The sequence below is a fragment of the Vipera ursinii genome (assembly GCF_947247035.1).
Source record: "Vipera ursinii genome assembly, chromosome: 1".
In the NCBI taxonomy this organism is placed as follows: domain Eukaryota; kingdom Metazoa; phylum Chordata; class Lepidosauria; order Squamata; family Viperidae; genus Vipera; species Vipera ursinii.
In genome coordinates, this window is record NC_139512.1 from 270626837 (window position 1) to 270653622 (window position 26786).

At 37.2% G+C, this 26786-nt stretch overlaps 1 protein-coding gene across 3 annotated transcripts in view; it reads left to right on the forward strand.

Moving 5' to 3' along the window:
• The window catches only part of UTRN (utrophin), a 386201-nt gene that overhangs the window by 305711 nt on the left and 53704 nt on the right, over window positions 1-26786 (forward strand). For all 3 annotated transcript variants that reach the window (XM_083373856.1, XM_083373857.1, XM_083373858.1), the window contains 6 exons: window positions 1150-1228; window positions 2065-2125; window positions 15394-15455; window positions 17183-17257; window positions 22824-23025; window positions 26460-26545. In XM_083373856.1, the coding sequence (XP_083229982.1) occupies window positions 1150-1228; window positions 2065-2125; window positions 15394-15455; window positions 17183-17257; window positions 22824-23025; window positions 26460-26545 (565 nt within the window). The remainder of the gene's footprint in view (window positions 1-1149; window positions 1229-2064; window positions 2126-15393; window positions 15456-17182; window positions 17258-22823; window positions 23026-26459; window positions 26546-26786) is intronic.

Sequence of the window (26786 nt, forward strand, 5' to 3'; positions counted from 1 at the left end):
ACTATAAAAAAGGAAGAGCTGGTACACCAAAACCAGACTTTTCTGATCTGCTATTATAGCCTATCTCAATAAAAGTAGTTTTAGCCTGCTTGTAAAGTAGATTTCATGGTCTGATCTACCTGGTGGCACCGACACATTCTTTAATATGGGAGAACGCAGTCTTTTAGGTATAAATAATATAGCTAAACAATGTGGGATCTAAATGCATTATTTAAAATACAGATAATACTTGAGGCTGGTCTTTCCTTTGCACTGTGTATTTGTTAAATTTAGAACCTACCTTTCCTTCATCTCAAGGCATTTCCATTTCCATTTTTCCCACAACAATCACCCTGTAATGTGGTTGGGCTGAGGGAAAGTCAGTGACCCAAAGTGACCCAGTAAGTTTCTGTGGCTAAGGATGAATTTGAACCTGAGCCCCGAGTGTCAGTCCAGCATCTTAAACTGCACCATACTGTTTCTGAAATATTGTGTTACTATTTGCTAATGCTTCATTAGAATAGCCTTTAAAGCCATTTGGGAAGACTATTAGGTGCCATGTAAAATATTTTGGGTTTCATCAGAGCCCACAGGAGCTCTTTAGTTAGAAAAGAACTGATAGAGCTGTTTACATAGAATCATGATTAAGCCCCTGTTCTGAGGAATTTCTAAACATATTTTTCTTCCATTTCAATCTAATTTGAAGCGCTAGAAACACTTGTTATGCCTTAAAACGATTTGACTGAGGAGTTTTGTATCATTCATCCAGCTTAATTAGCAAACCAGGAGAATGTTGACCCATAAGGTCAATCACTAAGCAGCATGTCCCAATATGGTTTCTTGTAAAGATCAATAAAATCAAAATAAGGCATGTTGACTGCAGAAACTTAGACAAGGGAAGAAGTGAACATTTCAGTAGACCATATTAGACACTAAGAAGGCCTTTATTTGATATTGATTTGCACTGCTTACAGAAGAATCATTACTAGCTTCTATTTAAACATTATAAAGAGGGAAGAAGATTTAAGAGGAGAGAATATTTTATCTTTAAAATCGGTTTGGAAAAATGAATCATAAACCACTGTTTGTCTTGTTGGCTGTATATATTGGCTTGGTATGATCAGTTGAAAGCTTATTACTGCTTTTCCTTGTTTGTATTTTTATATGCAGATATCGGTAGATGATCGCATTAAACTACTACAAGAAATACACCATGATTATGGACCTGAATCTCAAGATTTTCTTTCCAGTAAGTGTTAATGAAATTGGTTAATGAGGACTCTAATAGTAGATCAATGAAGTACTTCAAAGGTTCTTAATTTTCTTTTTACCCCAAATATGCTTATATTTTAATAACTGGCCTTTGAGGAAAATATAGAACAAAATGATTGTCACATATGAAAGATCCTTTCAGAGAAATTTTCAGAAAGACAATTCTCATGGAATGACAGTTTAGAATTACAATTAAATTGTGCTTAGCCAATGTCAGAAGCAGGTTTACAAGCGCTGGACAGGAAACAAAAGATGATAGAGAGTTAATATATGACTTTGGACATAGTATTAAGTCTTGATTAAAAACTACCATCCGAAGGTGACAGTTTTACAAAATGTTAATAGTTCTGTCCTCAACTACTTGAAACAACTATGGGAATTGGGTCTGTGTGTGTGTCAAGAAATAAAAACTAACTGAAAAATATTCTAGAAAGATATATTTTTAAAAGTAGAATCAATGTATGCACTCACAACTTTGCAAGCAAAGATTCATAAAAGAAAAAAGAAAGTTCCCAAACCAAAGGTTAGGTAATTACCTGGTATAATGGGCCTGTTCATTGTTAAGCGGATTGGAATGGACCAAGTTCTCTTCTAAACAAGTGGTTCTTCATCAACAATTGTTTTAAACTGGTGATTATTTAACATTAGTAGTGATGATTTTGAGGATAAATGCTAAAAAAAAACTTGTTCAGGAGAATTCACTCCCAGAGTTTGGAATATTTCTTCTCATTCAGCTTCTTTGTACAAGTATGCCTATTTGTAAATAATAAATTAACACTTTCTTGGTTTATTTCCATTTTTTTATTTATATAGCTTCTGTACAACTACCGTGGCAGAGATCAGTGTCTCATAACAGTGTTCCATACTATATTAAGTAAGTTGGTATTTGTTCTCATAATTATATTAGAATAAAATGGATGGGATTTTTAAAAAGCACCATTAATTTTCAGGTGTCCTTCCCTATATTGGTTATATAATTAGACAAGACATGAATGTTTTGGGTGGAGGTATCTGTCCATCTAAATAAAATAAATGGAGCAGAGTTGCACTCCTCCAAAAAATCTGTTTAATATCTATTTGGACTCACTGCTGTCTGTGGAAGCAAAGGGTTCCAACAGTAGCCAGGAACACCTTTGTTATCTTTGGCTTGAAAAGTTCTGAGGTCCGAACCCATTTAAGGAAAGTTATAACCAGTTTGGTCCACTAAACCAAGTGCTGTATCTGAGGTTACCCCTAAAAACTTTAGTTTATATGAAACATAGCCACCTGACTCTTTGTTATGTCTATACAACAAGCTAATAGTATCTTTGTATACTTTGTACTAGCTAGCAATGTTCTTCTGGAGATGTGATGATGGCAGTGATGTAGGCTATTACTGTCATATGTAATAGAATCTTATCAAATACTAAGTAAAACACTTATGGAATTACTCTCAAGAGATGGAGGTTTTATTTCACCTATGCCTGCTTCCCCAATTCCTGCCTCTTTCTGCATTCCTCAGGTTATTGAGTTCTTTGAGGCCTTTCACAGGAGCTGCAACTGCTTAATGTCAGGTCTGCCCTTTAGGTATCTCTCTTTATCCGTAACCTAATTGTGATTAGAGAGAACACCTGATTTGCATTAGCAAACCTGGTTGAGAAATAAGAGACTGTCCCCTTTCTAAAATGTACCCTTATGAATTCTGGGTATGACTCTAGCTGTGAGTTCAAGGCCAGAGACACAAAATGGCAATTCTCTCTACAAGTGGCCAGAGGTAGATAAGGAAGATAAGCAGATCTGAGGAATTATTGAAGTTTGGTACAAGTAGATATTGCTGTCGTTGCTTGATAGCATCCCTCCCTCTTCACCAGAATGGTATCGGAGCTTACCAGACATTAGATGCTTCTATCTGTCATCTCTGGGAGTGGACTCTGTAATTCACGGTCACCATGTCAACCCTGGACACTTTTCAGATCATGTTGGCTTCAACTTGTAGAAGCTAACAGATTAGACTTGGATTTCTTTTGGATGGACAATTTGAGGGCAGAGGACTCTCTAAGTCTCTTCCATTGGGGATTGTCATCTTTGGAGGCCACGGGATCAAGCCTTCTCAGTCTTCCCTTTAAAAAACAGATCATGTCCTGCCTTGTTAGGCATTAGGATAACTGTTAAAGCATGATTTTGAAGAGAGCTTTGGGAATGGAATGGCCGTGAGTAATGAGGTCCATTGAGAGCTTTTTTTTTAATGCTTGATCGTTCCTGATGCCAATGTTTTTGTATTTTGTCATGCTGTTCATTTTGATTTTTTAACCTTATTAGCATAAGAGGGGAATATAAATAGGTCAGAGCCCTTTTGGATTGTTGACAGCACATCAGTTTAAACAAACAGTTTACAATGGCTTTGAACTGACGGCTTTAATGGTACTTGCTGATGATAGGCATTATAAAACTATTTCATTGTTTAACTGGCCGACTGAAAATGTTCATATTTAATGTGATTTAATGACTATTTGATATTGCCTTGTTTTTGTTTGCTTACTTGCTGTTTGGCTTGATTTTTTTTTATTCTATATCTCTACTCAAATGAGTTCTCCAGCCAGCAAAGATGTTGTAAGCGATTACTATATAATGCTGTGTGTTATCATGGGGGACTATAATTGTGGCTAAAGATTTTTTTAAAAGTAGAAATATTGCCATAATTAGCCCCAGTAATTGAATTTGTCTACCTGCTTTGTTAAGCTTTATTTTCTAATCAACGCTGGTAGTTGCAGTGAATAGAACAACAGTTTGCAGGGGTCTATATCCTGTCTGATGGTATCAGAAATTCTATTAAGTTAATGATACTACTTTTACATTAAATTAAAAAGGTGTTTAAGAAACTTCTGGAAAAGATAACTGAAGTTAAATTTCTAGGTTAAAGAGAATGTTTTACTACTTCTAAACTTTGTCTTGAACACAGTATGAATTGTGTTTGTATTTTCTTGTCAGAAAGTGATTTGGAATTGAGTTTTATTGTGTGTGAAGAGATTCAGGTCTAAAAACATCTCAGTGTTTCTTTGTCCCTTGCTTAGTTTATTACTTCAAAATAGTCGAACATCCATTGAATAAGATTTTAATTCCTGTCAATAGATTGGATTTTCTTGACATCCAGAAGCTGGACTACAAACAACCTTGTTCAGCATACAGCCAAATATCCCAAGCCATCATACTGGCCTAACCAATAAATGTCAGATGATTTATTCCAGGAGCACAATATGGTACAAACAGAATTGTATTTGAATTGGGGGGAAAAGTAAAAAGGCAGGCATTCTATCAAAGCACAAGATTCATTTTCTCCTTAGCTTATCAGTTAAAGCCCCATGTAAACTCCCAAGGCCTCTAAATCAGGAGAGGGCTCTCCATTTGAATATTTAATAGGGTTTATTCTTAACTCAAGCGTTCCTTAATTATGACTCTGGGCTTACTCTGTTTGAAAGGATTGATAGAGTCCATAGAATCCCATTGATTAAATAGGATAATTCCTAAATGACAGATTAACTAAGTTCATGGATTTAGATGTTTTATTCCCCCCCCTCCCCCGGGTTTGTAGCAGACTAAGATGTTTTCACAAAAGAATAGATGCTCTGCAATTTTAACTCTTTACATTTTGGAGAGTGTAAGAGGCAGTACCATTAAAGCTAGCTATGGATTAAGTGGGCCACATATCATAATTTACAAGCATTCTTCAAAAGAAATCATACTTAAGTCTCTTGCCCTTGCCTGTAACAGTCCTTTATGCATAGACAAGAGAAATCGATTTTGAAGTCAGATCTACATTATTATATATTCTCAGTTTCTTGATGGATGGGCCAGTGAGACAATCAGCAGCAGTGGCAGAAAGGTCCTTTGATGATTGCTGGGATTTGTCTGTTCACAGGATAATTGGCAACAGTAATGGAAAGACTTCAGTTTCCCAGTCTTTTCCCTCAAATGCAGAGATTGACTGCAAGTTATTTTTTTAAGTTCTGTGTCTGGATAGACTAAGGCAGGGGTGTCAAACTGCCGGCCCACTGCCTGGATGCATCATAGCAAAACTGCGCCCAACCCATTACTGGAAATGGCAAAAGAGTTGTGATACGTGACAGTGCGAGTTTGACATCCCTGGACTAAGGCATCCAAAGCCTTGCATCTTGTAGGTCCTCTAATTATTATTTCTATGCCCCTTATGCTTTCTAAAGAACAGGCAACATGAAATTAATTTACTTAAAACTTTTTATTATTTTGTGCTCAAACTCAACTAACTTTAAAAATGTGACCCCGAATCCATATGGTAGCCAATCTTATTTGAAGCAAGAGTTCTACTGATTAGTATCTCCCCTTTCTCACCTCTTGCCTTTCAGTCATGTTTTGGTATTTCAGTTCTGATCTAGCTGGATTTTTTTTCCTGTAAGCAAAAATTTAGATGTAAATACTAAGGGCAAGGGAGAATGATACTGGGTATTTTGTTTAGGGCCATGTATTTCACATGCAACCTGAAAAGTAAGCAATAACAAACAGAGAAGCATAATGTAGTGATTAAAGTGTTGACCTAGATCAGGGGTCAGCAACCTGAAACAGTGAAAGAGCCACTCGGAACCGGTTCCCTCACAAAAGGAAAAACTGGGAGCTGCAAAAAATGTGTGCGCATGCACGTACATGCGCACATGCGCAGAACAGGGTTTGACTGAAGAGTGGAGCCAAGGCGAGATATGCACCTACCCTGCATATTTGAATTGATTGGTTGAACTTTTTTAGTCCCACTTTTTTTTTTTTTGGACTGCACATGGCAGAAGACTGGGAGCCGCAGGAGACGGCTGAAAGAGCCGCATGCGGCTCCGGAGCCGCGGGTTGCAGACTTGTGACTTAGATGTAAGAATACAACTGTGGAAATTACTGGGTTGCTATCTCTCAGCCTAAGCAACTTGATTGGTTGGTTTGGGATGTGCTTCTCAGTAAAAGAAGGAATATAAATGCAACAATACAATTACATAAAATAAACGTGGGATATTTGGGAGAACAAATGATAGGTGTAATTCAGAATAGTTGGAGTCAGTGAGGACCCTTTCTTACCTGGACAGTTTGGCAAAACAAGCAAGGAGTTAATGGAATGATAGTTGGAGCAAGAAGGGAACTAAGAAGGAAGAATAACGTCCTCTTCCTCACCCAACCTGTGGAGATTAATTATGATTCCCATGTTATTTGCATTCTGGGGAAATCTGTGTTGGGAATGGGAAAGTGACAGACCTACGCTTAAGAAGTGTATAGGTGAGGTGGGATGGTGCTATTAAGCCGATCACAGTTTCTGCTATTAAATTGGAGGGAAGCAAGAAAGAAGCAGGGAATTCTATTCCCCACATTAAAACTGGAGGCCATACAATAAATCTGAGTAGGAGATTTAAGACGGATGAGAGGAAGCATTTATTCATCCAGCATATAATTACTTTGGGGAATATACTGCCACAATCCTGGCCTTGGCTGCTAGTTTAGAAGAATTAAGGACTAGACAGATTCCTAGAAGACGAGCCAGTGGTTGTTACTCACTTTGATTACTGGATATGTTTTCCAGGCATGGGATAGTCCATCTCTACATAGGGGACAATAATGTGATAGAAAGGCTACCTTGAGCTCCTATTTATGGTTTTCCTAAATGCTTCTGCTAATGTGTTAGATGGAATGCTGAAGGACTATTCTCATGTTCTCATTCTTATGTTTTAGGTTAGGAATTAGCCATGTCAACAATTTATGCATTAGCCTGATTTTATACGCCCAAAAGAGTAGAATGTAATCATTCTAGTTTACTACTGCAAATCCTTCTGAGATTGATGAGACCTATTTCCAGGGAAGCCAATATAAAATTATATAAATAAGAAAGCAGAGAATTGATTTGAGGCAACAAAAGCTATTGAAATCTTGCTTACTTCTGGCAGCAAAAGTTGTAAAAATAGAAGGTTATTATTGACCAATCCTGATGGGCTGAACTTTTTTTCAGTGCAGTCAAAACTGTGTGCAAGATGAGCTAAAAGTTGCATCTGAAAGCATAGAAAAGTTTTACACAGTCGTGTAAATTCCTATCTTGTCACATATTGCTCACACCTGCTGTACTTTTTTGTCCCATTATCTCAACTCCCATCCCCTACATAACCAATCAAGCAAGTTCCACAGAAAGGTTTCTTTGTTCAAAATGCAATCTCTTTTTCAATGAAAATTTGAATGAAAAATTTCAATGAAAAATTTGTTGTGAAGTGCAAGACTTACAAAGTTCATGTACAGTTGGGCTGAAAATTGGCAACATATTTATAACTTTTCCCAGGTTTTACATTCTAGCACCATAACAAGAAGAATCCAGCTGAGTTTGTATGAGATAGCAATTAGGAAAAAATAACCTGATGATCCCAGTGTTATAATATGCAGTGAGTAGTTTATTATCAAGATAATACTTTCAGTACAGGTAGTTCTCAGCTTACAATCAGTCACTTAGTGACTGTTTAAAATTTCAACAGACTTCCCCAGGTTTGCTTATGACCCAGATGTGAAATTATCATGCCCCCTTCTTCTGCAGTCATGTGATCACATTTGGATCACAACAAGCCTGCATTTATGGTCATTTGCAGCCTTCCATGGACAGGTGACCGTGATTTACCATGTTTTTGCTAGAAATTGGCATTGATTTTTGGTTTCCGGCAAAAACCAACCATTGCAGACAATGGATTTGCTTAATGGCTGCAGGATTTGCTTAATAAATTTGCTTTATGATTGTTGCAAAAAAGGTCATAAAATTGGTCATAGTCATGTGGTGACCTGCTTAATGACCAGCGCAATTTATAACCGTATTTCCAGGCTCAATTTTGGTCATAAGTTGATTACCCTTATTCATTTTCAGTGAACTGCATTTCAGAGAATACATTGAATCTTGGAAGATCCCTTAGAGCAGGGGTGTCAAACTGCTGGCCCGCGGGCTGGATGTCTCACGACAAAACCACGCCCCATCCCATTGCTGGCAATGGGAAAAAAGTCATGATATGTTGCGACACATCACATGACATTGCGAGTTTTACACCCCTGCCTTAGAGGATCTGATTCTCAAAGACAAAGATTCCTGAACTTGCAGTAGCTAATGCAGATCTCTGCAGAAGACCAGATTAGTGAAGTCAGGATGGATCAGTAACTTTTAAATTTCTAAAAATGCATGGTTTTGTACAGCTGATCAAAGGTTACAACAGTAGTCAGGGCTTTGTAGTTGGTGGGAGAAAGCTATAATGCATTGGATGTAATTACAGAATGGAAGAGATGAAGGGATCTTAGAGACTGTCCAGTCCAATCCTCTGCCCAGTGAAAGAATGTACAGCATCCACAAAAGATGTCCAAGCAGCCTCAGTTTAAATACCAGCAACGATTTAGAGTTGACTGTCTCTGGAACATCTTATCTGAATCTTGGAGACTATCTAAGTTATATAATGTATAGTTTTTCAGATTGGTTTTTATAATTTATTCTGGGTCCATAACATGGATTTTTCTGGCCACCTTTTGAATTTTGTGCATAGATCAAGAACATGGAGTTCAGCTTCTGCAAAAATACTTCAAATACAAGGAAAAGGAACTGTCTTTTTGAAAGCATATGTAATCATGTACCTTTATTTGACTCAGTTCAGATGTTTTTTTCCATTTTTAATCTCTTTCTTGTGTTCAGTGATAATCATTTTTATGCTTCTGCATTTATGTACTCCATTTATTGACCAGAGATCAAGGAGACAAAAGCTAGTTTTCCAATTGTCAAATTTGGATGCTTTTAAGTAAAGTCAAAAATGAGTTGATGAAAAATAGACCTAATGGGTCCAGCATAATAAGCAGAAATAAAAACACTGTGTTTATACAGCTAGAAAAAAATCACTGATTTACTGCTATTTGTAATAGACATGATGTTTAGATAAATGTTTATCAGAATAAGAAATTGATTTATCTAAGCCAATTTTATATTAAATGAATGCTATATGTTTATGGCAAACATATCTGGATTATAGCAAAACCTATTGCAGTTTTATTTTTAAATTTATTATGTCAAACTAAACAGCAGAATAACAAATCAGTCAATCTTTACTGCAGCCAAAGACCAGCATAAAAGGATGGAGTACAATCATTAATAAAAGTATAGAAGTATAATAAAGAAAAGGCATAAAACATGCACAGTATGTAAAAGCCATCCGTGTAAACCAGGGGTGTCAAACTCAAATTCATTGAGGGCTGCATCAGCATTGCAGTTGCCCTCAAGGGGCCGGGTGGGTATGGCCTGGGTGGGTGTGGCCTACTGGGTGGGCGTGGCCTACTGGGTGGGTATGGCTAGAGTGCGTATGGCCTACTGGGTGGGCATGGCCAGCTGTACATCGTTCGCATCAAGGGTGCCTATGGGGGCCTGGGCAGGAGTGGGACAGATCTGAGGGTCTCTGGCAGAAGAAGGGTCTCTGGGCCAGGGCCAAGGCAGTGGGGGCCGTTACCTCACTGTTTCCAGGATGGCTTTTCAGGCCACATGAAACCACTTCACGGGCTGAATCCGGCCCCCGGGCCTTGTGTTTGACATGTCTGATGTAAACTATATAAACTAAAAAAATTAAAAGTGTATATTAAAGCATAAAAACTATAAAAAAATTAAAAAGTGAGAATCTAAAAGAAGACACAGTATTATTAAAAAGCTAAAGGGGAATATGTGATAAACAGACAGACAGACAGAGAACTCTGTTATGGCACATGAGTAACCACTGAGTCTAATTTATAATGTTGAGTCCCAAATATGAGCCTCAAGTCCATAACACAGATTTTAGGGTACACAGACTTGACAATGTTATATGTCGTAGCAAGATTAGTATTCAAAATCTGCAGGGAATGTCTCACGCATCTTGGATATTTTTGACATAATTATACAGAAAGACTATACATTTATGGTACAGCAATGGAGAAGTATGTGCTCTGTTGTTTCTATGTGTCCAGAGATGTAAGGGCATAGTTACTCCAAATTGGGAGTCTTCCTTTATGTACCCTCAAGGATGACTGAATGGATAGCATGCTTAAGAGTTTCCATTTTGGATGGGAGATACCTGATGAATTAGCTGACAAAGTTCAGGGTCGTAGTTAGGAAAAGAGAGGTACTCTGTATTTGTTATGCACTGTTTGATGCTTTGCCCTATCATAACCCCTGCTAAGTAGAATTCTTCAGGAGATGTCTAAAAATGACATTGTAGTTGCTGTTCTATTTTTTCCAAACAAATAGGAATTCATTGCTATTCATACTTAGTGGGGGGGGGGCAAGAACCATGGATTTATGCTTCAGGAAGACAAATCCCAGATGAATGCTGGAAAAACTTCCCAACAGTAAGAGCAGTTCAGCAATGAAACCATTTAATTACCCCTGGAGCTTGCATGGTTAGGATGCTGGGTCGGAGGTTAGCAAGCCCATGTTTATTTTTTATTTATTTATTTTTATTTTAATTCCATTTATATCCCGCCCTTCTCCGAAGACTCAGGGCGGCTTACAAGCTTAGCAGTAGCCTTCATTCTATGTATATGCCTGCTTGTTAGGGCTTTCACACACACCCCCAAGCGGCATTATTACAAAGTCAGCATATTGCCCCCAACAATCTGGGTCCTCATTTTACCTACCTGGGAAGGATGGAAGGCTGAGTCAACCTTGAGCCTGGTGGGATGCGAACCTGCACTAATTGCAGGCAGCTGGTGTTACTTAAGGAGGCATCAGCCCACTGCTCCACCAAGGCTCTTTGAGACCGGAGTGCTGCCATGGAGTGGGGTGAGCTCCTGTCCTTCACTCCTACTCCCAACTGGGCAGCCCCAGGCAATGGTGGTGATGTCACTGGCTAATCCTTTCAACCTGGAAGGGCCTTGGTGTTTCTGACATGAGTGCAAAGCAATTATTTTTATTTTATTTATTTTAATTCCATTTATATCCTGCCCTCCTCCGAAGACTCAGGGCGGCTTACAAACTTAGCAATTGTAATAGTAATTACCCATGGAGGTTTTGACTTTCCCTCCAGTTTAAGCAAAGGCTAGACAGCCACCTGTCAGGGGTAGTTTTGTTTGGGTTCTTGAACTGAGTGGAGTGGTTGGACTCAGTGATCCATTCCAAGAGCCTGGGCGCGACCTTGTAGCGATTTTATTATTTTGCATGACCATGCATCTCAAACATCTTAAGCCATATTTCCCATATTTTGGTAGAGTCCTTGATTCTGAGATTTGAATTGGGTATGTTTGCCTTTGAAGTATTTATCCTTTAAAAATATCGTGTGGTTAAGATGTTGAGCGAAGCCTCAGCTTTCCGTTATCACTTTAAATCAATACACAGGGATGAAAATAATAAACAAAATGGAAATTCATGTTGGACAAGGGTGTCTCAGCACTGTGAAAAGTTAGTGCACAATAGGAAGCTTGGAAAATAAATTTTCAGAGACATGAGAAGCCTGCCTTTTAAATCCTGTTTTTTACAATGTTGTAAAACTACTAGCATTTTCCTTGTAATTTTTCAAGGCTGATGAAATATTTGATCTATATCTTAGATCAATTTTATGCTACCCTTAAAATTCGGAAGAGAAATATATATTTCTGTGAGTAGCAACTTAAATCTAAAGCTTTGCTTTCTGCCTTACAGCACTTAACACAGAAATTTTAGTTTGTAAACAGTTTTTATTACTTTATGCTTTCTCTTCTGATATTCACAGAACTAGTCGAGCGCATGTAAAGATAGTCAGCCCACTGGATAATTTTGGTTTGTTAAAATTTAAGCCTGCAATCAACAAATAACATTTTTGTGTGAGAGAATTGAATAATTATTGAAACATATTACTCAGCATTAAATAGAACATGTTTCCTGTTTTTTTCCTCACTAGTGGCAAACAAAATAGCTTATTAGAAAAAAAGACATTTAACTCTCCACTTCCTTATGTTTATCCAGAATTTGATATTAATCTCTCCACTCATTGATAAGCCATAGTAAATAGATTTAAACTTGCATTTTTAGCAGAAATTGCTCACAGAAATGAAATATAAACCTGAAATAAGGTAATCTTAAGAGTATTTGCAGGATCAGTTAGATTGGAGCTGTCTTGCTAAGTACCCTGAGAGTTACTTGAGTTGCAGCAGGATAGAAATGAAATGAATTCCTTTTAAACAGAATTATTTATTTATTTACAGGCAAAGTTTTTGCCTGTGATCAAAGTTTTTAAAATAATAGTTAACAAAGACATTCTGTGTTCCAGTTAGGAGAGTTGGAGAAATAGATGCCACTTCCATTGCACTGTCAGAATAGCTTATAGTGCCTGGAATGAAAAGTATGCAATAAGAAAACCCCCAAGTGGGGAAAAAAATGGAGGTGCCTACAGTATCTGCAAAAATCTGCTCTGGTTATCAATGTGGGGCCTTTAGCAATGATGACATTCTTATACTAGCAGCATACAAAAAGTCAAAAAAGGCATGCAGCGAAACATACAGCAAGAGCACAAATCCTAAATTGTCACATATAGATATTAAAAAAGTAATCCTCCTTGCGTGAGTGACTTGGCATTGATTGATACAGAGATTATATTATCTTATTACTTGGACTGCTCTTTATAGGTACACAATAATATACAATTGTGTTAAGTTTAAATTTTATAAGTAGTGTGTGAAAGCAATCCTAAGCCTCCAAGGTCAGTGGCTGAGGAAATTAGAATGACAGGCTGATAGACCTCCATTAAATGAAGGGAAGAAAGCTTATGTCTTAGGAAATAAATAACAATTTCTGAGCAATTTTTCAAGCCATCAGCAATTTAGTACAATGGGACATTAAGGAGACAGCTTGGGAATCAGTGAATCCACAGCCAATTTATTTTCTTTAGATAAACTGATCAGCTACATCAACTGAATTAGCAGTTGCGTAATACAGCACTGGTGCCATATTACTTTATTTGGGTGGAAGTGAGCAATGAAGATGGATGTAAAGATTGGGGAGTAAATGATCAGTTAAAAGAGGAAGCAGTGATGGCTGAAAACTGAGCTCTGGAGGGTAACAAAACTATATTCTCTGTGAACTAGAAATGTTTTCCAGTTCTCCATTTTGATATCAATAAAAAATATATCACAATTTTTTTCTAACCATGGCTGGGTAGGCAGTGAAAATTTATTTTCTCATTGATTTTGGCCATCAATGTTATTATTTAGCTGAGTGTAACTCACTTATTGGAGCAGATTTAAAGAGGAGAATATAATGTATTGTTTCATTAAATAATGCTTAATTTGCTAAAATATACTCAACTTATGAGGATTACATAATATTGGATGTTTGAAAGATTTTTTTTTTAAAAAATATAAACCACTGTATCTAATGAGATTAGTTTTTTAGTTTTGCTGAAATAAAATACTGTAAGGTGTATTATTTGAATGAGATGATTGATTGATTATATATCATCAGGTCACTGCTGACCACATAAATTGTTTTTCTCCTCAATGATTTGTTCCTAACCTGATCGTTCAAGTCTCCCGTTAGTGTATTCATTGCCATTGAAACTGGGTCTATCCAACTTGCTTCTGGTCATCCTCTTTCTTTCTTTCTTTCTTTCTTTCTTTCTTTCTTTCTTTCTTTCTTTCTTTCTTTCTTTCCTTCTTTCTCTTTCTTTTTCTTTCTTTCTTTCTTTCTTTCTTTCTTTCTTTCTTTCTTTCTTTCTTTCTTCCTTCCTTCCTTCCTTCCTTCCTTCCTTCCTTCCTTCCTTCCTTCCTTCCTTCCTTCTTCCTTTTCCAGCATAACAGCCTTCTCCAGAGAACTCGGTCTTTGCAAAATGTGGTCAAAGTAGGATAATTTGAATCTGATCACTTGTGCAGTGAATAAATGCTCTGGGTTGATTAGTTTGATGACCCATTTGTTTGTTTTCTTTGCTGTCCATGGTATTTCAGGAATCTTCTTCAACTCAAAGCATCAACGCTCTTCCTATTCTGCGTCTTCAAAGTCCAACTTTCATTTCCATAAAGTATCACGGGGAATACCATTGCTTCATGTTTCTGATATTTGTAGATATAGACATATAACTGCATCTGAATATTTTTTCCAAGGCCTTCCTGGCTATTGTCACAAGTGCTGATCTGTGGCTTATTTCTTGACTGCATGTTCCTTTAGGGTTGGTGGTTGATCTAAAAGGCAGAAGCTATCCACCCCTTCAATAGCTTCATTGTTAATTCTGAGATTAGTTTTTCTACCTGTTGTCATTAGTGTGTTTTTGCTAATATTTAATTTTAGTCCTTCCAACCCCCCCACCCCCGGTGGTGCTTTATTACTAGGCCTTGAAGATCCTTTACAGTTTTTACTATCAGGGTAATGTCAAACCCATTTTACCACTTTTTATGCCATAGTTGTTAAGCGAATTACTGCAGTTGTTAAATGAATTGTGTGTTTGTTAAGTGAATTTGGTTTCCCCATTGGCTTGGCTTGTCAGAAGATTGCAACAGGTGTCAATCACATGATCTAGGACAGGGGTGTCAAACTACCAGCCCCTGGGCCGTTATGCCAAAACAGCACCCACCCCATTGCCAGCAATGTGAAAAAAGTCACGAAAAGTGACATCATGTGACATTGCGAGTTTGACACCCCTGATCTAGGACACTGCAACCATCATAAATATGTATCACTTGCCAAGCATCCAAATTTTGATCATGTGACCATGGGGATGCTGCAACAGTCATTATGTGAAAAGCAGTCATAAATTTTTTTTTTCAGTGCTGTTATAATTACGAATGGTCACTAAATGGATGGGTGTAAATTGGGGACTATCTGTACTAAAAATAATAAAAATCTGAGAAATGTAGAGCAAGGATTCAAAGAACTAATTTTATTCCATAAAGATATAATACATGCTCTTCAGATAAGAGATTCTGCCATTATAGTAAAAACTATTTGTTAGATCTCCCATGTCTCAACATTATCATTTCATCTTGTGTAATTGATACATGTATTTACAATACGAAAGTTTGGAACGTATTTCAGTATAGAGTCATCACTGTCTGGATTCCTGAAACTTGGTCATTATATGTTAACAATATAGCTGTTATTTTCAGGCAAATTGTTTATTATATTTTTGCTTCCTAGTGATTAAAAATAATACTCATCTTTCTTTCTTGCAGTCATCACACTCAAACAACATCCTGGGATCACCCTAAAATGACTGAACTATTCCAATCACTATGTAAGTGCCCTTAAAACTAAAGCGTCGCCACTTTTTTTCCACTTATATGAAAAAAAAATTGTGGTCTTTAAGGACATTGTGCCTCCTTAATATTCACTAGGTTCAGTTTACTAATTATACGCCTTTCAGTTAACATATCTAGCCAAGACATGTTGCAATTTAGATAGTATTTTGGTACAATGGTTATATTTATTCCTAAAAAAAGGCATGGCGTCCCATGCATTTGAATAGAAACATTTTCCAAAATATGCTTGATGACACTCTAAGGCAGGGGCCCTCAACCTTGGCAACTTTAAGACTTGTGGACTTCAACTCCCAGAATTCCTCAGCCAGCAAAGCTTCTTTAATTATAAATTCAAGGCATAAGAACTGCAAGATGAAAACAGTACATGACTTTTTAGTAGCCAGATAGTATCCAGAGTTGTGGAATGTTTAAGGTGCTGAGTTTAGGGTTGGTTTCAAGTCTGCCTCAGCCATGAGGTGGATGTTTTGAAAAAGTAAGGCTATCCCAGATAGTCATTTTTTAAAAAGGGTTTTAACACATGACTGTTGCTAATTCATTGGATGCTTGTAACCTATCTCATGTGCATATACATAACATACTTTCCTCCTCATGACCTGTAACATCCCAGCTGAAATCCTACCTCAGTTCAACCATTCCATGTATCTGATGAAGTGAACTACAGTTTACAAAAGCATAAATTATTAGTCTGAAAATGTGCTACTAGATACCTGCTAAATCTCAGCAATGAATGTTCCCAGGATGACTTTAGGCCCATCATCTTCTCTTAGCGGCCCAACCTATCTCATTTTTTTTATTTTTTTTATTTTTACAAGGGTGAAAAAAGAAAAAGTGCAAGTTTCTGGAGAAAAGGCTGGAAATAAACATGCTAAGGATAGCCATCAAGGATTTCTGTTCAATTCATTATTAGCACTTCTTATCTGGCTCTGAATACATTGAAATTAAGAACCATGCAGTTAGAGATTAATCATTTGGCCCCTTTCCATAGAATTCAAATCCAGTGGAAAGTTGCTACTAGTGTATGTTTATCGAAGTTTTGACTATGAAGACTTGGAACTGTGAGAGTTGCTACTAGGAACCGCTGAGGACCTTATCAGAAATATGCCACGGAGAGGGCTGGTGCAGGGCAGAATGTAATATTAAAGATCAAGGTCTCATGCACTTCTGAAAGGGTTAGGAATGGCTGCTGGAGCATCTCCAAGGGTTGTCACAAAAAAGAAACACCTTCACTATATTTGACTTAATTTGCATTGAATCAGATCAATTCACTTTTACCCTGGGTCTATCTACTGCTTTGTTCTGATGTATTTTTGAAATACAATCCTTAGCTATAGCTGTCCGTGGCCTCTTGCATATCTCCATGTAACAGCTTTGGACTGTAACATAAATTGTTTTTTCCCCCCTCATCTGAATACATCCATATAAGTGTTACTACGATATTCAAAGTAAACCTGTCTAAAGTGTTAAAACAGCTGCCATTATCCCATTCATTTTTTTCTGAACAGGAACTAACTCTAAACCGCTCATTTGATTTGTAGTGCTGCATTCCTACTTTCTCTTTTTCTCTTAATTAATTAAGAAAAGAATGAACTATTGATTGATACACTATTGATGCATTTTGTTAAAACTGACGACAAATGTTTGATGGTATTGGTCTAGTGCTTCCTTAGAATATACTAACTTTCTCTTCTTTGGCTTTTTTTAGCTGATTTGAACAACGTGCGTTTTTCTGCTTACCGTACAGCCATCAAGATCCGGAGACTACAGAAAGCCTTGCGTTGTAAGTATGCTTTTTAAAATTCATTATTTCTTTTTTGTCTTAGCAAGCAAAGTTATCTTGAAGAATCTGGAGATAAGTTTCTTAAGCTGCAGATTTTGATATTCAAAATGGTAATTCTAATCACTCCGAGCCTGAATAAACTCTTCACTTAATTTGCATCACATGTGTTGGAATGACAGCGATTCATACTCTTATCGCTTTGAGTTTAGATGCCTGCAAGGCACATGTCGTGGAATGACTGCTTTATAAAGATTCAGAAACTGCAATTGTTCCCAAATGCAACAGCCCAGCTGCTGACGGGAGTAAGCTGCTTCAGTGGCATAACACCTATGCTGTGGAATCCATCCATCTTCCACATTTAACTGGAGGCAAAATGCTTTAGGACTTTTCCTCTGATAAAACGTGTTTAGGACTTTTCCTCTGATAAAACCTGGACTTAGAGGAAGGTCTTCTTGGTAATTGCTCCTGCCCCTTGAAGCATCTTTCCTCAGAGGTCCACAATAGCTCTCTATATACTGTTATTCTGGAAAGCTTTTAAAATTATTTTATTTTGAAGAATCTCCAGAGTTTAATGGTGTGCTTGCATGTCATTGCTGGTAGGAGGAGACATTAGCTTTATTTATTTTAGTTTTAAATTACTTTGTGATCACTTATGTTGCTCTGGCTAATTTGTTTTATGGATGTAATCCATCTATATATCCAAAAAGGATACAAATCATTTTGAATTTCAGGGTATACAAACTGTAAATTAGTAAATAAATAACAAACTTGGTGCCCAGGAAATGCATGGGTGATACAGTTCCAAGCAATTTTAGGCAGGTAGGCAATAGATAAATGAAAAGAAGAGGGCAAAATTTATTTATTTATTTATTTATTATTGGGACTTATATGCCGCCCTATCTCCCGAAGGACTCAGGGCGGCTAACAACAATAACATACAATAAATACAGAATTTAAGATAAAATTAAAATTAAAGGCCCCTGTACAATAAATTAAAATTAAAATAAATTAAAAATTAGAGTTAAAAAATTAAAAACATAATTAAAATCCCTGTCAGTCCAGGTCAGCCAGGTGGAAAAGGAGTGTTTTGAGGCCGCGGCGAAAGGACTGGAGATCTTGGGCCATCCGAAGCTCATGGGGGAGCTGGTTCCACAGGGCTGGCGCTCCCACAGAGAAGGCCCTCCCCCTGGGGGTCGCCAGCCGACATTGTTTAGCCGACGGTACCCTGAGGAGGCCTTCTCTGTGTGAGCGTACTGGGCGATGGGAATTCGTTCCTGGCAGCAGATGGTCCTGCAAGTATCCCGGGCCTAAGCCATGTAGGGCTTTAAAGGTAATTACCACCACCTTAAATCTTGCCCGGAGGGCAACCGGTAACCAATGCAGCTCACGCAGGAGGGGTGTAATATGGGAGTATCGGGGTGCTCCCATCACTACCCGTGCAGCTGCACTCTGCACCAGCTGAAGCCTCCGGGTGGTCTTCAAGGGCAGCCCCATGTAGAGAGCATTGCAGTAATCTATACGGGAGGTAACAAGTGCGTGGGTGACTGTACGTAGGGCATCTCGGTCCAGAAAGGGGTGCAACTGGCGTACCAGGCGAATCTGGGCAAATGGTATAGAAAGAGCTGTCCCTGATTCCTTTTGGAGCAAAATATATGTTGAGGGAGGAAAAAAACTTAAATGCCACATCATATTGTCTGCTCTGTAGAGCAGGGGTGTCAAACTGCTGGCCTGTGGACTGGATGCATCACGACGAAACTGAGCCCACCCCATTGCTGGCAATGGGGAAAAAGGTCTGATACATCGCACAACGTCACGTGTTTGACATGTCTGTTGTAAAGGAACAGCATGCAACAGGGAAATTCCCTTGCTGTTTGCTGAAAAAACTATTAAAGCATATATAAGTACATCTTTTAGTGAGCTAAATCCTTTTGGATTCCTGGTAGTAGGTTATGCTTTTAAATAAACATACAGGTTTTTTCCTTTTAAAAAGTAATCCCTGCATCTGCCGAAATACCAAGAGATTACACAGCAGGAGAGGTATTTGACTAATGTTAACTTTATTGAAATGTCCAAGTATACCTAGAAATCCACAGCTGTCTTTTTCAATATCTCAGCTGTTTATTTAATTTTGCTTGGCAGCAGCCAAATCTTCTACTTTTCTTCTATCATGGAATACACTGACAATTTATGTTCAGAAAGGCAAATCAGGTTCCCAAAAGCTATCAACTTGGTATTTATACAGATAGCTGAAACTGCAATAGTATATTCATTTCTGAATTGCATGGTGTGAATGCAGTCATAGGGATAATTAAATGTAAATCCACTACAGAAATCCTCTCATAATATATAGTTCAGTAAAGTAAACAAAAGGGATAAGATAATTTTATTTTCATTTACCGGTATACACAATGGCACACATTAAAAGGAAATTTGTATGCCCAGCTCTCGAAATAAGAAATGCCCCACTTTGAACAATATCATCAAAAAGTAAAATTTGAAATATATAAAAAGCAAATGGATGGATGGATGGACGGATGGACAGTTAGTTAGTTAGTTAGTTAGTTAGTTAGTTAGTTAGTTAGTTAGTTAGTTAGGTCTATTGATTAAGGCACCAGACTAGAAAGCAGAAGACCATGAATTCTAGTCCTGCCTTGGCCATGAAAGCCAGTTGGGTGACCTAAGGTCAGTCAACTTTCTTTCAGCCCAATTCATCTCAGGATTATTGTTGTGGGGGGAAAAGGAGGAGAAAGATGTATTAGCTATATTTGCCACCTTGAGTTATTTGTAAAAATAATAGAGGCAGGATACAAGTAAATAAATAAAGATACTGAAAAACAGAAAATCTGTTGTCTGATATATTGGCTTGCAACTATCAAATCTTGAACCAATGTGTTCTTGGACTTCTGGTCTTTTAAACAAAAGTTTTCTCTTGATTATTCAGTGAGATATTCTTTTGAGATATAAAATGGCACTAGAACTCATTGAAACATCGACTGTTTTGTAGACAGATAATGAAAGAAAGATAGTGATGAGACACTTCTGGCACTGAGAACTAGGTTAATCACAGTTTTATTTTTACTTTTGTCTTCCCAGAAAAAAAAGTAAGGTTTCCCTGTTCACAGATAAATTACTGGAAATCTCTTCTGCTCTGATGTTGTATAGAATGACTATAAATGACTGAGGTCAAAAATCTTGTTGGCTGCCAGGCCTCACTGGATCCAAATCCAATTTTGTTCTTTTAAACTAATCTCTCTGAAGCAGAAATGCTGACAGGTGTTATTTTTTTTTACTTTCCAACAGCTCTGACAATGAAATATTTTATAGTCTCTGTGCAGAAATAAGCAATCACTGTATTAGTTATTAAATGTATTTAATTCAACAAGAAATCTTTTAAACAACACTACATTTTCAGTTATTCTCAACATGGTTTTTAAAGCTTGGTCGCCTATCTCTATTTGGGATAGGTAAAGTGGAACAAGTATTGTATATTTTATTATCAGAAGACACAAAAAATAACTTGAAGAACTTTAATTTGGGGACAATAATTCTCTAATATGTAAATTTGGGTGAACAACTCTGCAATGTTTCCACTTTTGGTATCACCCAAACCAAGCTATTGTGTATGGTCTGTTGAAAAATAAGCTAAAGATTTTGCAAACAGGTGACATAATGCAGTAGAAGAATAATAAGTATGAGAAAAAGAGTGAGAAAGATCATGCTAATTTTATCTCTAAAAATGTTTTCCTGACTAGAAGATGGATGCTGATCAACATCTTATTTGAACTAGCAATTCTGAATAATTTCAGTCCAATTTTGATTCCTGCACAGTATAATATAATTGTGTGGGAAACACAAGATTATACTTAATTGTATTTTTAATTTTATTATGGCATGCATCAGGCATAATTGGGAATTGTGGAAAAAGGAATGAAATTGCCTCCTGAGATTTCTGTAAAAGAAGGGCATGAGAATTATGTGAGATAAATGCTAACACTGGGATTTTGTTTATTGCCAGTGCTGCATCAGTGGTAGCAAAGTTTGGCAACCCTTTTCTACCCTACTATTATAAAGAGCTTTTCTGTCTAATTCCATATCAGTGATATGTAATAATTTATCACTCATCCTAGAACTTGCAAATATATTTATATTGAATATGATGCTTACACTGATTCATATAAAAAGGTTTGAAAGAAACTAAATATTAATGTTCCAAATGTACATATCAGGTGAAAAGAATATGAAGATAACATACTGTTTGCAAAAAAATTTATTGTTTCTAGTAAAAGGTGTCTCTAAAAATTATGCAACCATTTGACCTCCAGCTTAAATCCTCTTTATCCCCATGCAAAGCCTGTCTCTGTAATATAAGAATACTTGGAGAAAAATTCATGAAGAGCTTTATTTCCCCTCCTATCTCATTGTACAAATGATAATTAGTTTCCCATAACCACTACTGTAACTATAGATCCTTTTGAAATTAGCACATATTGTTGTCATCAGCTGTGACAAAAATGGAGGCTTCCATGATGGATGACTACCACTTTATATGTGCAAAGCCCCATTTTCATGTTTTTCAAGATCATTAAGGGATTCAAAATGATATATCATTTTTCATGCTCTGCTTAGCACTGTTGGGTACCAATATACAAAGCAATTGGTGAATCCTGTCTAGATATCTTTGAAATCAAGATGATTAATGCTTGTTTACATATTGTACCCATAAGCCTTCACTCCCATCCTGGTTTAGAATTCTTGGCAGAAATGATGCTTCTTGTCAGAAATATTGAGTCTTGAAGTTTGTCAGAATATTGAGGCTTTTCACCTGTCACAAAGCTTATCTTTTAAAATATCAGTATCCACATTTTAAAGGTTTTAGCTGAGCTTTCATGTAGTTAAAAAGCCTGGGAAGATAAAAACATTTTGATCCCATGCCACAAAGATATCAACACCAGGATCAAGGAAATTTTCTTTTGGAGGAATATCACTCAAACCTGTATGCTTAATTTGGCTGATTTCCCAGTAGATGTGCCACTTGAAATAAAAAAAAATTGTCTGTTTTTCTTAAAGCTCCTACATATTTATAAATCTTGTTCATGCATGCTAAATTATTATATACATGAGTACATTGATGTGTTGCTTCCTGAGAATTATAATTTAGGGTGCCATCAAATGGTTAGCTACCCTTAGTATTATTTGCACACAGAATATTATGACATACCAAAAGCAATAAATAGATAAAATGAAGATGACATACATGACTGAAATTGTGCTGGATATGGATGTGAATGACACAGAATCCTAGCTCAGGTATTTCTCATTGCAGTAAACCAAATTTCAAACAAGATTAAATGTTAAAGGATTTATTCATGTGCATCTATAAAGCAGATGGCTTTGGACTGTTAAATGCAGACTGCTTATACAAATACTTTTATTTAACATCATCAGTTGGAAAATAACTGAGAAAATGCTTCTTGAGCTTGAATATTGCTTTAGAGAACTCATATAATTGTGATAAAAGAAATATCTTTCAGTTGGCATATATTTATATATATACATATTTTGCCAGTGGACCTCTTGGATTTAAACTCAACGAATGAAGCCTTTAAACAGCACAAATTGATTCAGAATGATCAGCTCCTTTGCGTTCAGGATATCATCAGCTGCCTCACTACGATTTACAGTGGAATGGAAGAGAAGCACGAGGATCTTGTGAACATTCCACTCTGCGTAGATATGTCTCTCAACTGGCTCCTCAATGTTTATGATAGGTAAGTGTGAGATGTTCAGGAAAGTGTTTAAAATGCACCAACGCCCTTTTACTGTTACAGGTGGGAAAGATAAAACAAGTCCACATATTTGTAAGGCTTTTTTCCCTAAAACCAATGAAGAACTCAAATGTATCTACTAAATTCTGCTTGATAGATAACCCTGATTACTATTTTCAGAAGGCTGGCCACTTTAAGACTTGTGGACTTCAACTCCCAGAATTCCCCAGCCTTAAAGTGCCCAAGTTTGAGGACCCCTGCCTTAAATGAAAGCAGATCTAAAGATTGTTTGGTGCCTAGTTTTATGGGAAGAAGGGGCCGTGGAGATTTGAATGCAATTACAGAATTCAATGGGTCCTCAATATTTTGTTTCATATGGAACCTTGCCTAGCCTTTTTATAACTCTGTTATTTTCTACTTTGTACAGCATGTGTTCAAGCCAATGCAAAGTTTACTCTTTCCTGTAAAATTCTCCACCAGTAAAATGATTGTGCGTAACTTTATCTTAACATTTTTGCAACTGGGCTTGGTTTGTTTCTAATTCATCACTTAACATGCTCATGGTTTATATCATTGACGTATACCATTTTTAAATAATTACCCACCTACAGATGCCATCTGCTTCTCTCATGCTATTAATCTGGAATTTAATTAGCATCTGTAAGACATGCTTACTGATGTTTATGGCTGTTGTAAGACATTAAGTGAAAACAATTGACAGCAACACCTATTGTCTTTTGTATTTCTGTCACATGAAGAACTATTTATTCCTCACATTAAGTCAGTAGACAGAAGAAAAGTGAAATTTAATATCACCAAATATTATTTTCAAAGATTCATATATTTTAGAATCCATTAACATCTGCTCTGTAAAATGCTCCAGCCTTAAACATAAGCCTATAAATATTTGCATTGCAAATACGGTTTAAGTATGTAATACTGAAAACATAGTAATGTACTGGAGCTAAAGAATAGCATGAGAAATTAGAATCCTTACCCCTGATTTCCTTCTGGAAGAATTTCCAGCAGTGCCAAACATTAAAGACTATCTGAATGAGGTGCATTGTTTCATAGAGAATTGAAAAGAAAAATTGGTTGCCTGTAAATGGCAGAAATGAATGACATTGGGGGACAAAAGACTAGACAACCATCATGCCCATGAACACAGAAAGGACCCGCTCTAGTTTTTAGGAAAGTAAAAGTAACGAAGGGGAAAATTACTTTCAGACTTGCACAATTCTGTTTCTATTTCTGTAACTTTACAATAAAGGTAGTGTCGGTAATCATGGTTGTTGTTCTTGTTTGGGCTACTTTGAAGGGCTGAGAATGCCTGAAAATCAGATAGGGGATATCAACAACCTATTTTACAAATGTTCCAGTAGAGCATTTCAAGAAGAATTATTTAGATAACCTCAAAAGCAGATTATTTTATTAAAAATTATTGACTCTGAGCTTGTACATTGTCTGACCTGTCCCAAGGTTCGCATGATAAGCACGATTAGAAAATCCAAGGTGAAACCCAAAACATGGCACTTTCCATAGATCATTGTGCAATCAGATGAATATGTCCAATGTCAGTAGCAAGTTTAGACTTTTGGTCAGCCAGACATCACATCTAGACAAAGCTTTGTAGGAGGTCCAACAAGGTGACGAGTCAGTGTGTACAATTGAGATGTCACAGAAGGACACATGTGTATCATTTATCTGAATTCAGCTGGCATTGATGAGAGCGTGTTGCAGAACTAGACTACTTAAGATTAATGCTTACTAGTAGAAAGTTAATACTGAGGTAGTTTCTTCTTGTCTCTGCCTACTGACTCTTAATAAATATTCCCATAAATAGATTGGGCTTTAAGGTTGTATCTCCATAGTGAATCCTGTTGTCTCAGTAGCTATGAACCTGTTTATATAGAACAGGGGTGTCAAACTCAATTTCACTGAGGGCCGCATCAGCATTGCGGTTGCCCTCAGGGGGCCGGGTGGGGATGGCCAGGGTGGGCGTGGCCTACTGGGTGGGCGTGGCTAGAGTGTGTACAGCCTACTGGGTGGGCGTGGCCAGCTCTACATCATTCGCATCAAGGGTGCCTATGGAGGCCTGGGCAGGAGTGGGACAGATCTGAGGGTCTCTGGCAGAAGGAGGGTCTCTGGGCCAGGGCCAAGGCAGTGGGGGCTGTTCCCTCACTGTTTCCAGGATGGCTTTGCGGGCCGCATAAAACCACTTCGCGGGCCGGATCCGGCCCCCGGCCCTTGTGTTTGACATGTCTGATATAGAAGGTCAGTAATGGAGAAAGAGAAAATACACAACAGAAGCTGGGTCACTACTCAAAAATGTGAGTAGATTTGGATCATAACTTGGAGATATTAGCCCAGAGAAATCCTAAAGCAATCCAACATCACAGTAAGCAGGCTGAAGCACACAATCACAGTCAAAAATAATTACAAGCAGCTCAGTACTAGCTGACACCTCCTGGCAATACTGAAAGACATTTAGGCTCAGGCTTAAATATTGTAATGTTGGGCACCTCCTTTGAGTCCAGGTATTGGGGTCTTTAAAGAAATATAATTCTGCAAGATCTCTGTCTTGGTTTTCCAATATGTCTAATTTCTTGAATAATTAGCATTCCTAGAGGAAACCAGTGTTGATGACTGTCCCAAGCTTACCCATCTGGCTTTACACATAAGGCAAAACTAGAATTCACAGTCTAGTTGGTTTATAGCCTTATGCCTTAACCACTTCAGAAAAAATCACAGAAAAATTGTCCAGGTTATTGTCAGGAGTTAATACTGACTCAAAGGCAAAAAAAAAATAAAAAAAAATGGAGGGAGGTCTGGGGAACTGTCCATGGTGGAAAAAAAGACATTGTCTAGCAAGTCTTCCTGATTAACTTTCTCATTTGTAGAAGCAATGCTTGACCCATCTCCAGCTATACCTGGATGTTCTTCTTTCACTGGTTCTGTTGCCAGTGACAGTTTTGTAAATACCAGATTGCGTAAGATTGAAGTCATGATGCTAGATGAAATCAGTACTATTCATTCTCAAATTGACATATATACCCAACATTTTTGCTCTAATGTGCATACACATCAAAGTTTTTAAAGCTCAGACTAGGCAAATAGTACTCTGAAAAATATTAATGTACCTGTAGATACTATAATTTGCATTCCCTTGTCATCCACTCATTCAGTGCAGGGTGTCATATTATTAGGACATGCTGTGATGCTGTGCGCTTGAACTACAATGTGTGATAATTAATGTGTTTAAGCTGAATGTAAATATTTAGGCCTTGCACAGAACATTTGTGAAAGAGACTCATTGATATGATTAGTAGCTAATGTCTAGAAATTGAAGTACACCAGGTGTTTTTGCTAGCTCTTTCAATGTTTGAATTCAATTATACCACCTCCTGCCAAGTATTTTAATGCTGTTTCTATAACAGTGCCCGGACTGGAAAAATCAGAGTGCAATCCTTGAAGATTGGCTTGATATCTCTTTCTAAGGGTCTCTTGGAAGAAAAATACAGATGTGAGTATGTTTTAAATATAATTCTGCAAAATCCATAATTTTACCAAGGCTCGGCAAGAGATGAGGTAGAGTTTATTGGAACAAGTGCATTCCTCTGTCCCTTCTGTCTGTCCATCCATACCCATACGCATGCTTGTGTGCACACACATATACACATATTGCTAAAATGTTAATTTTACATTCCCTTTGTTTCAGTATTTGAAGTAGGACAATATTCCAGTTTCACTTTCAACAAAGTCCA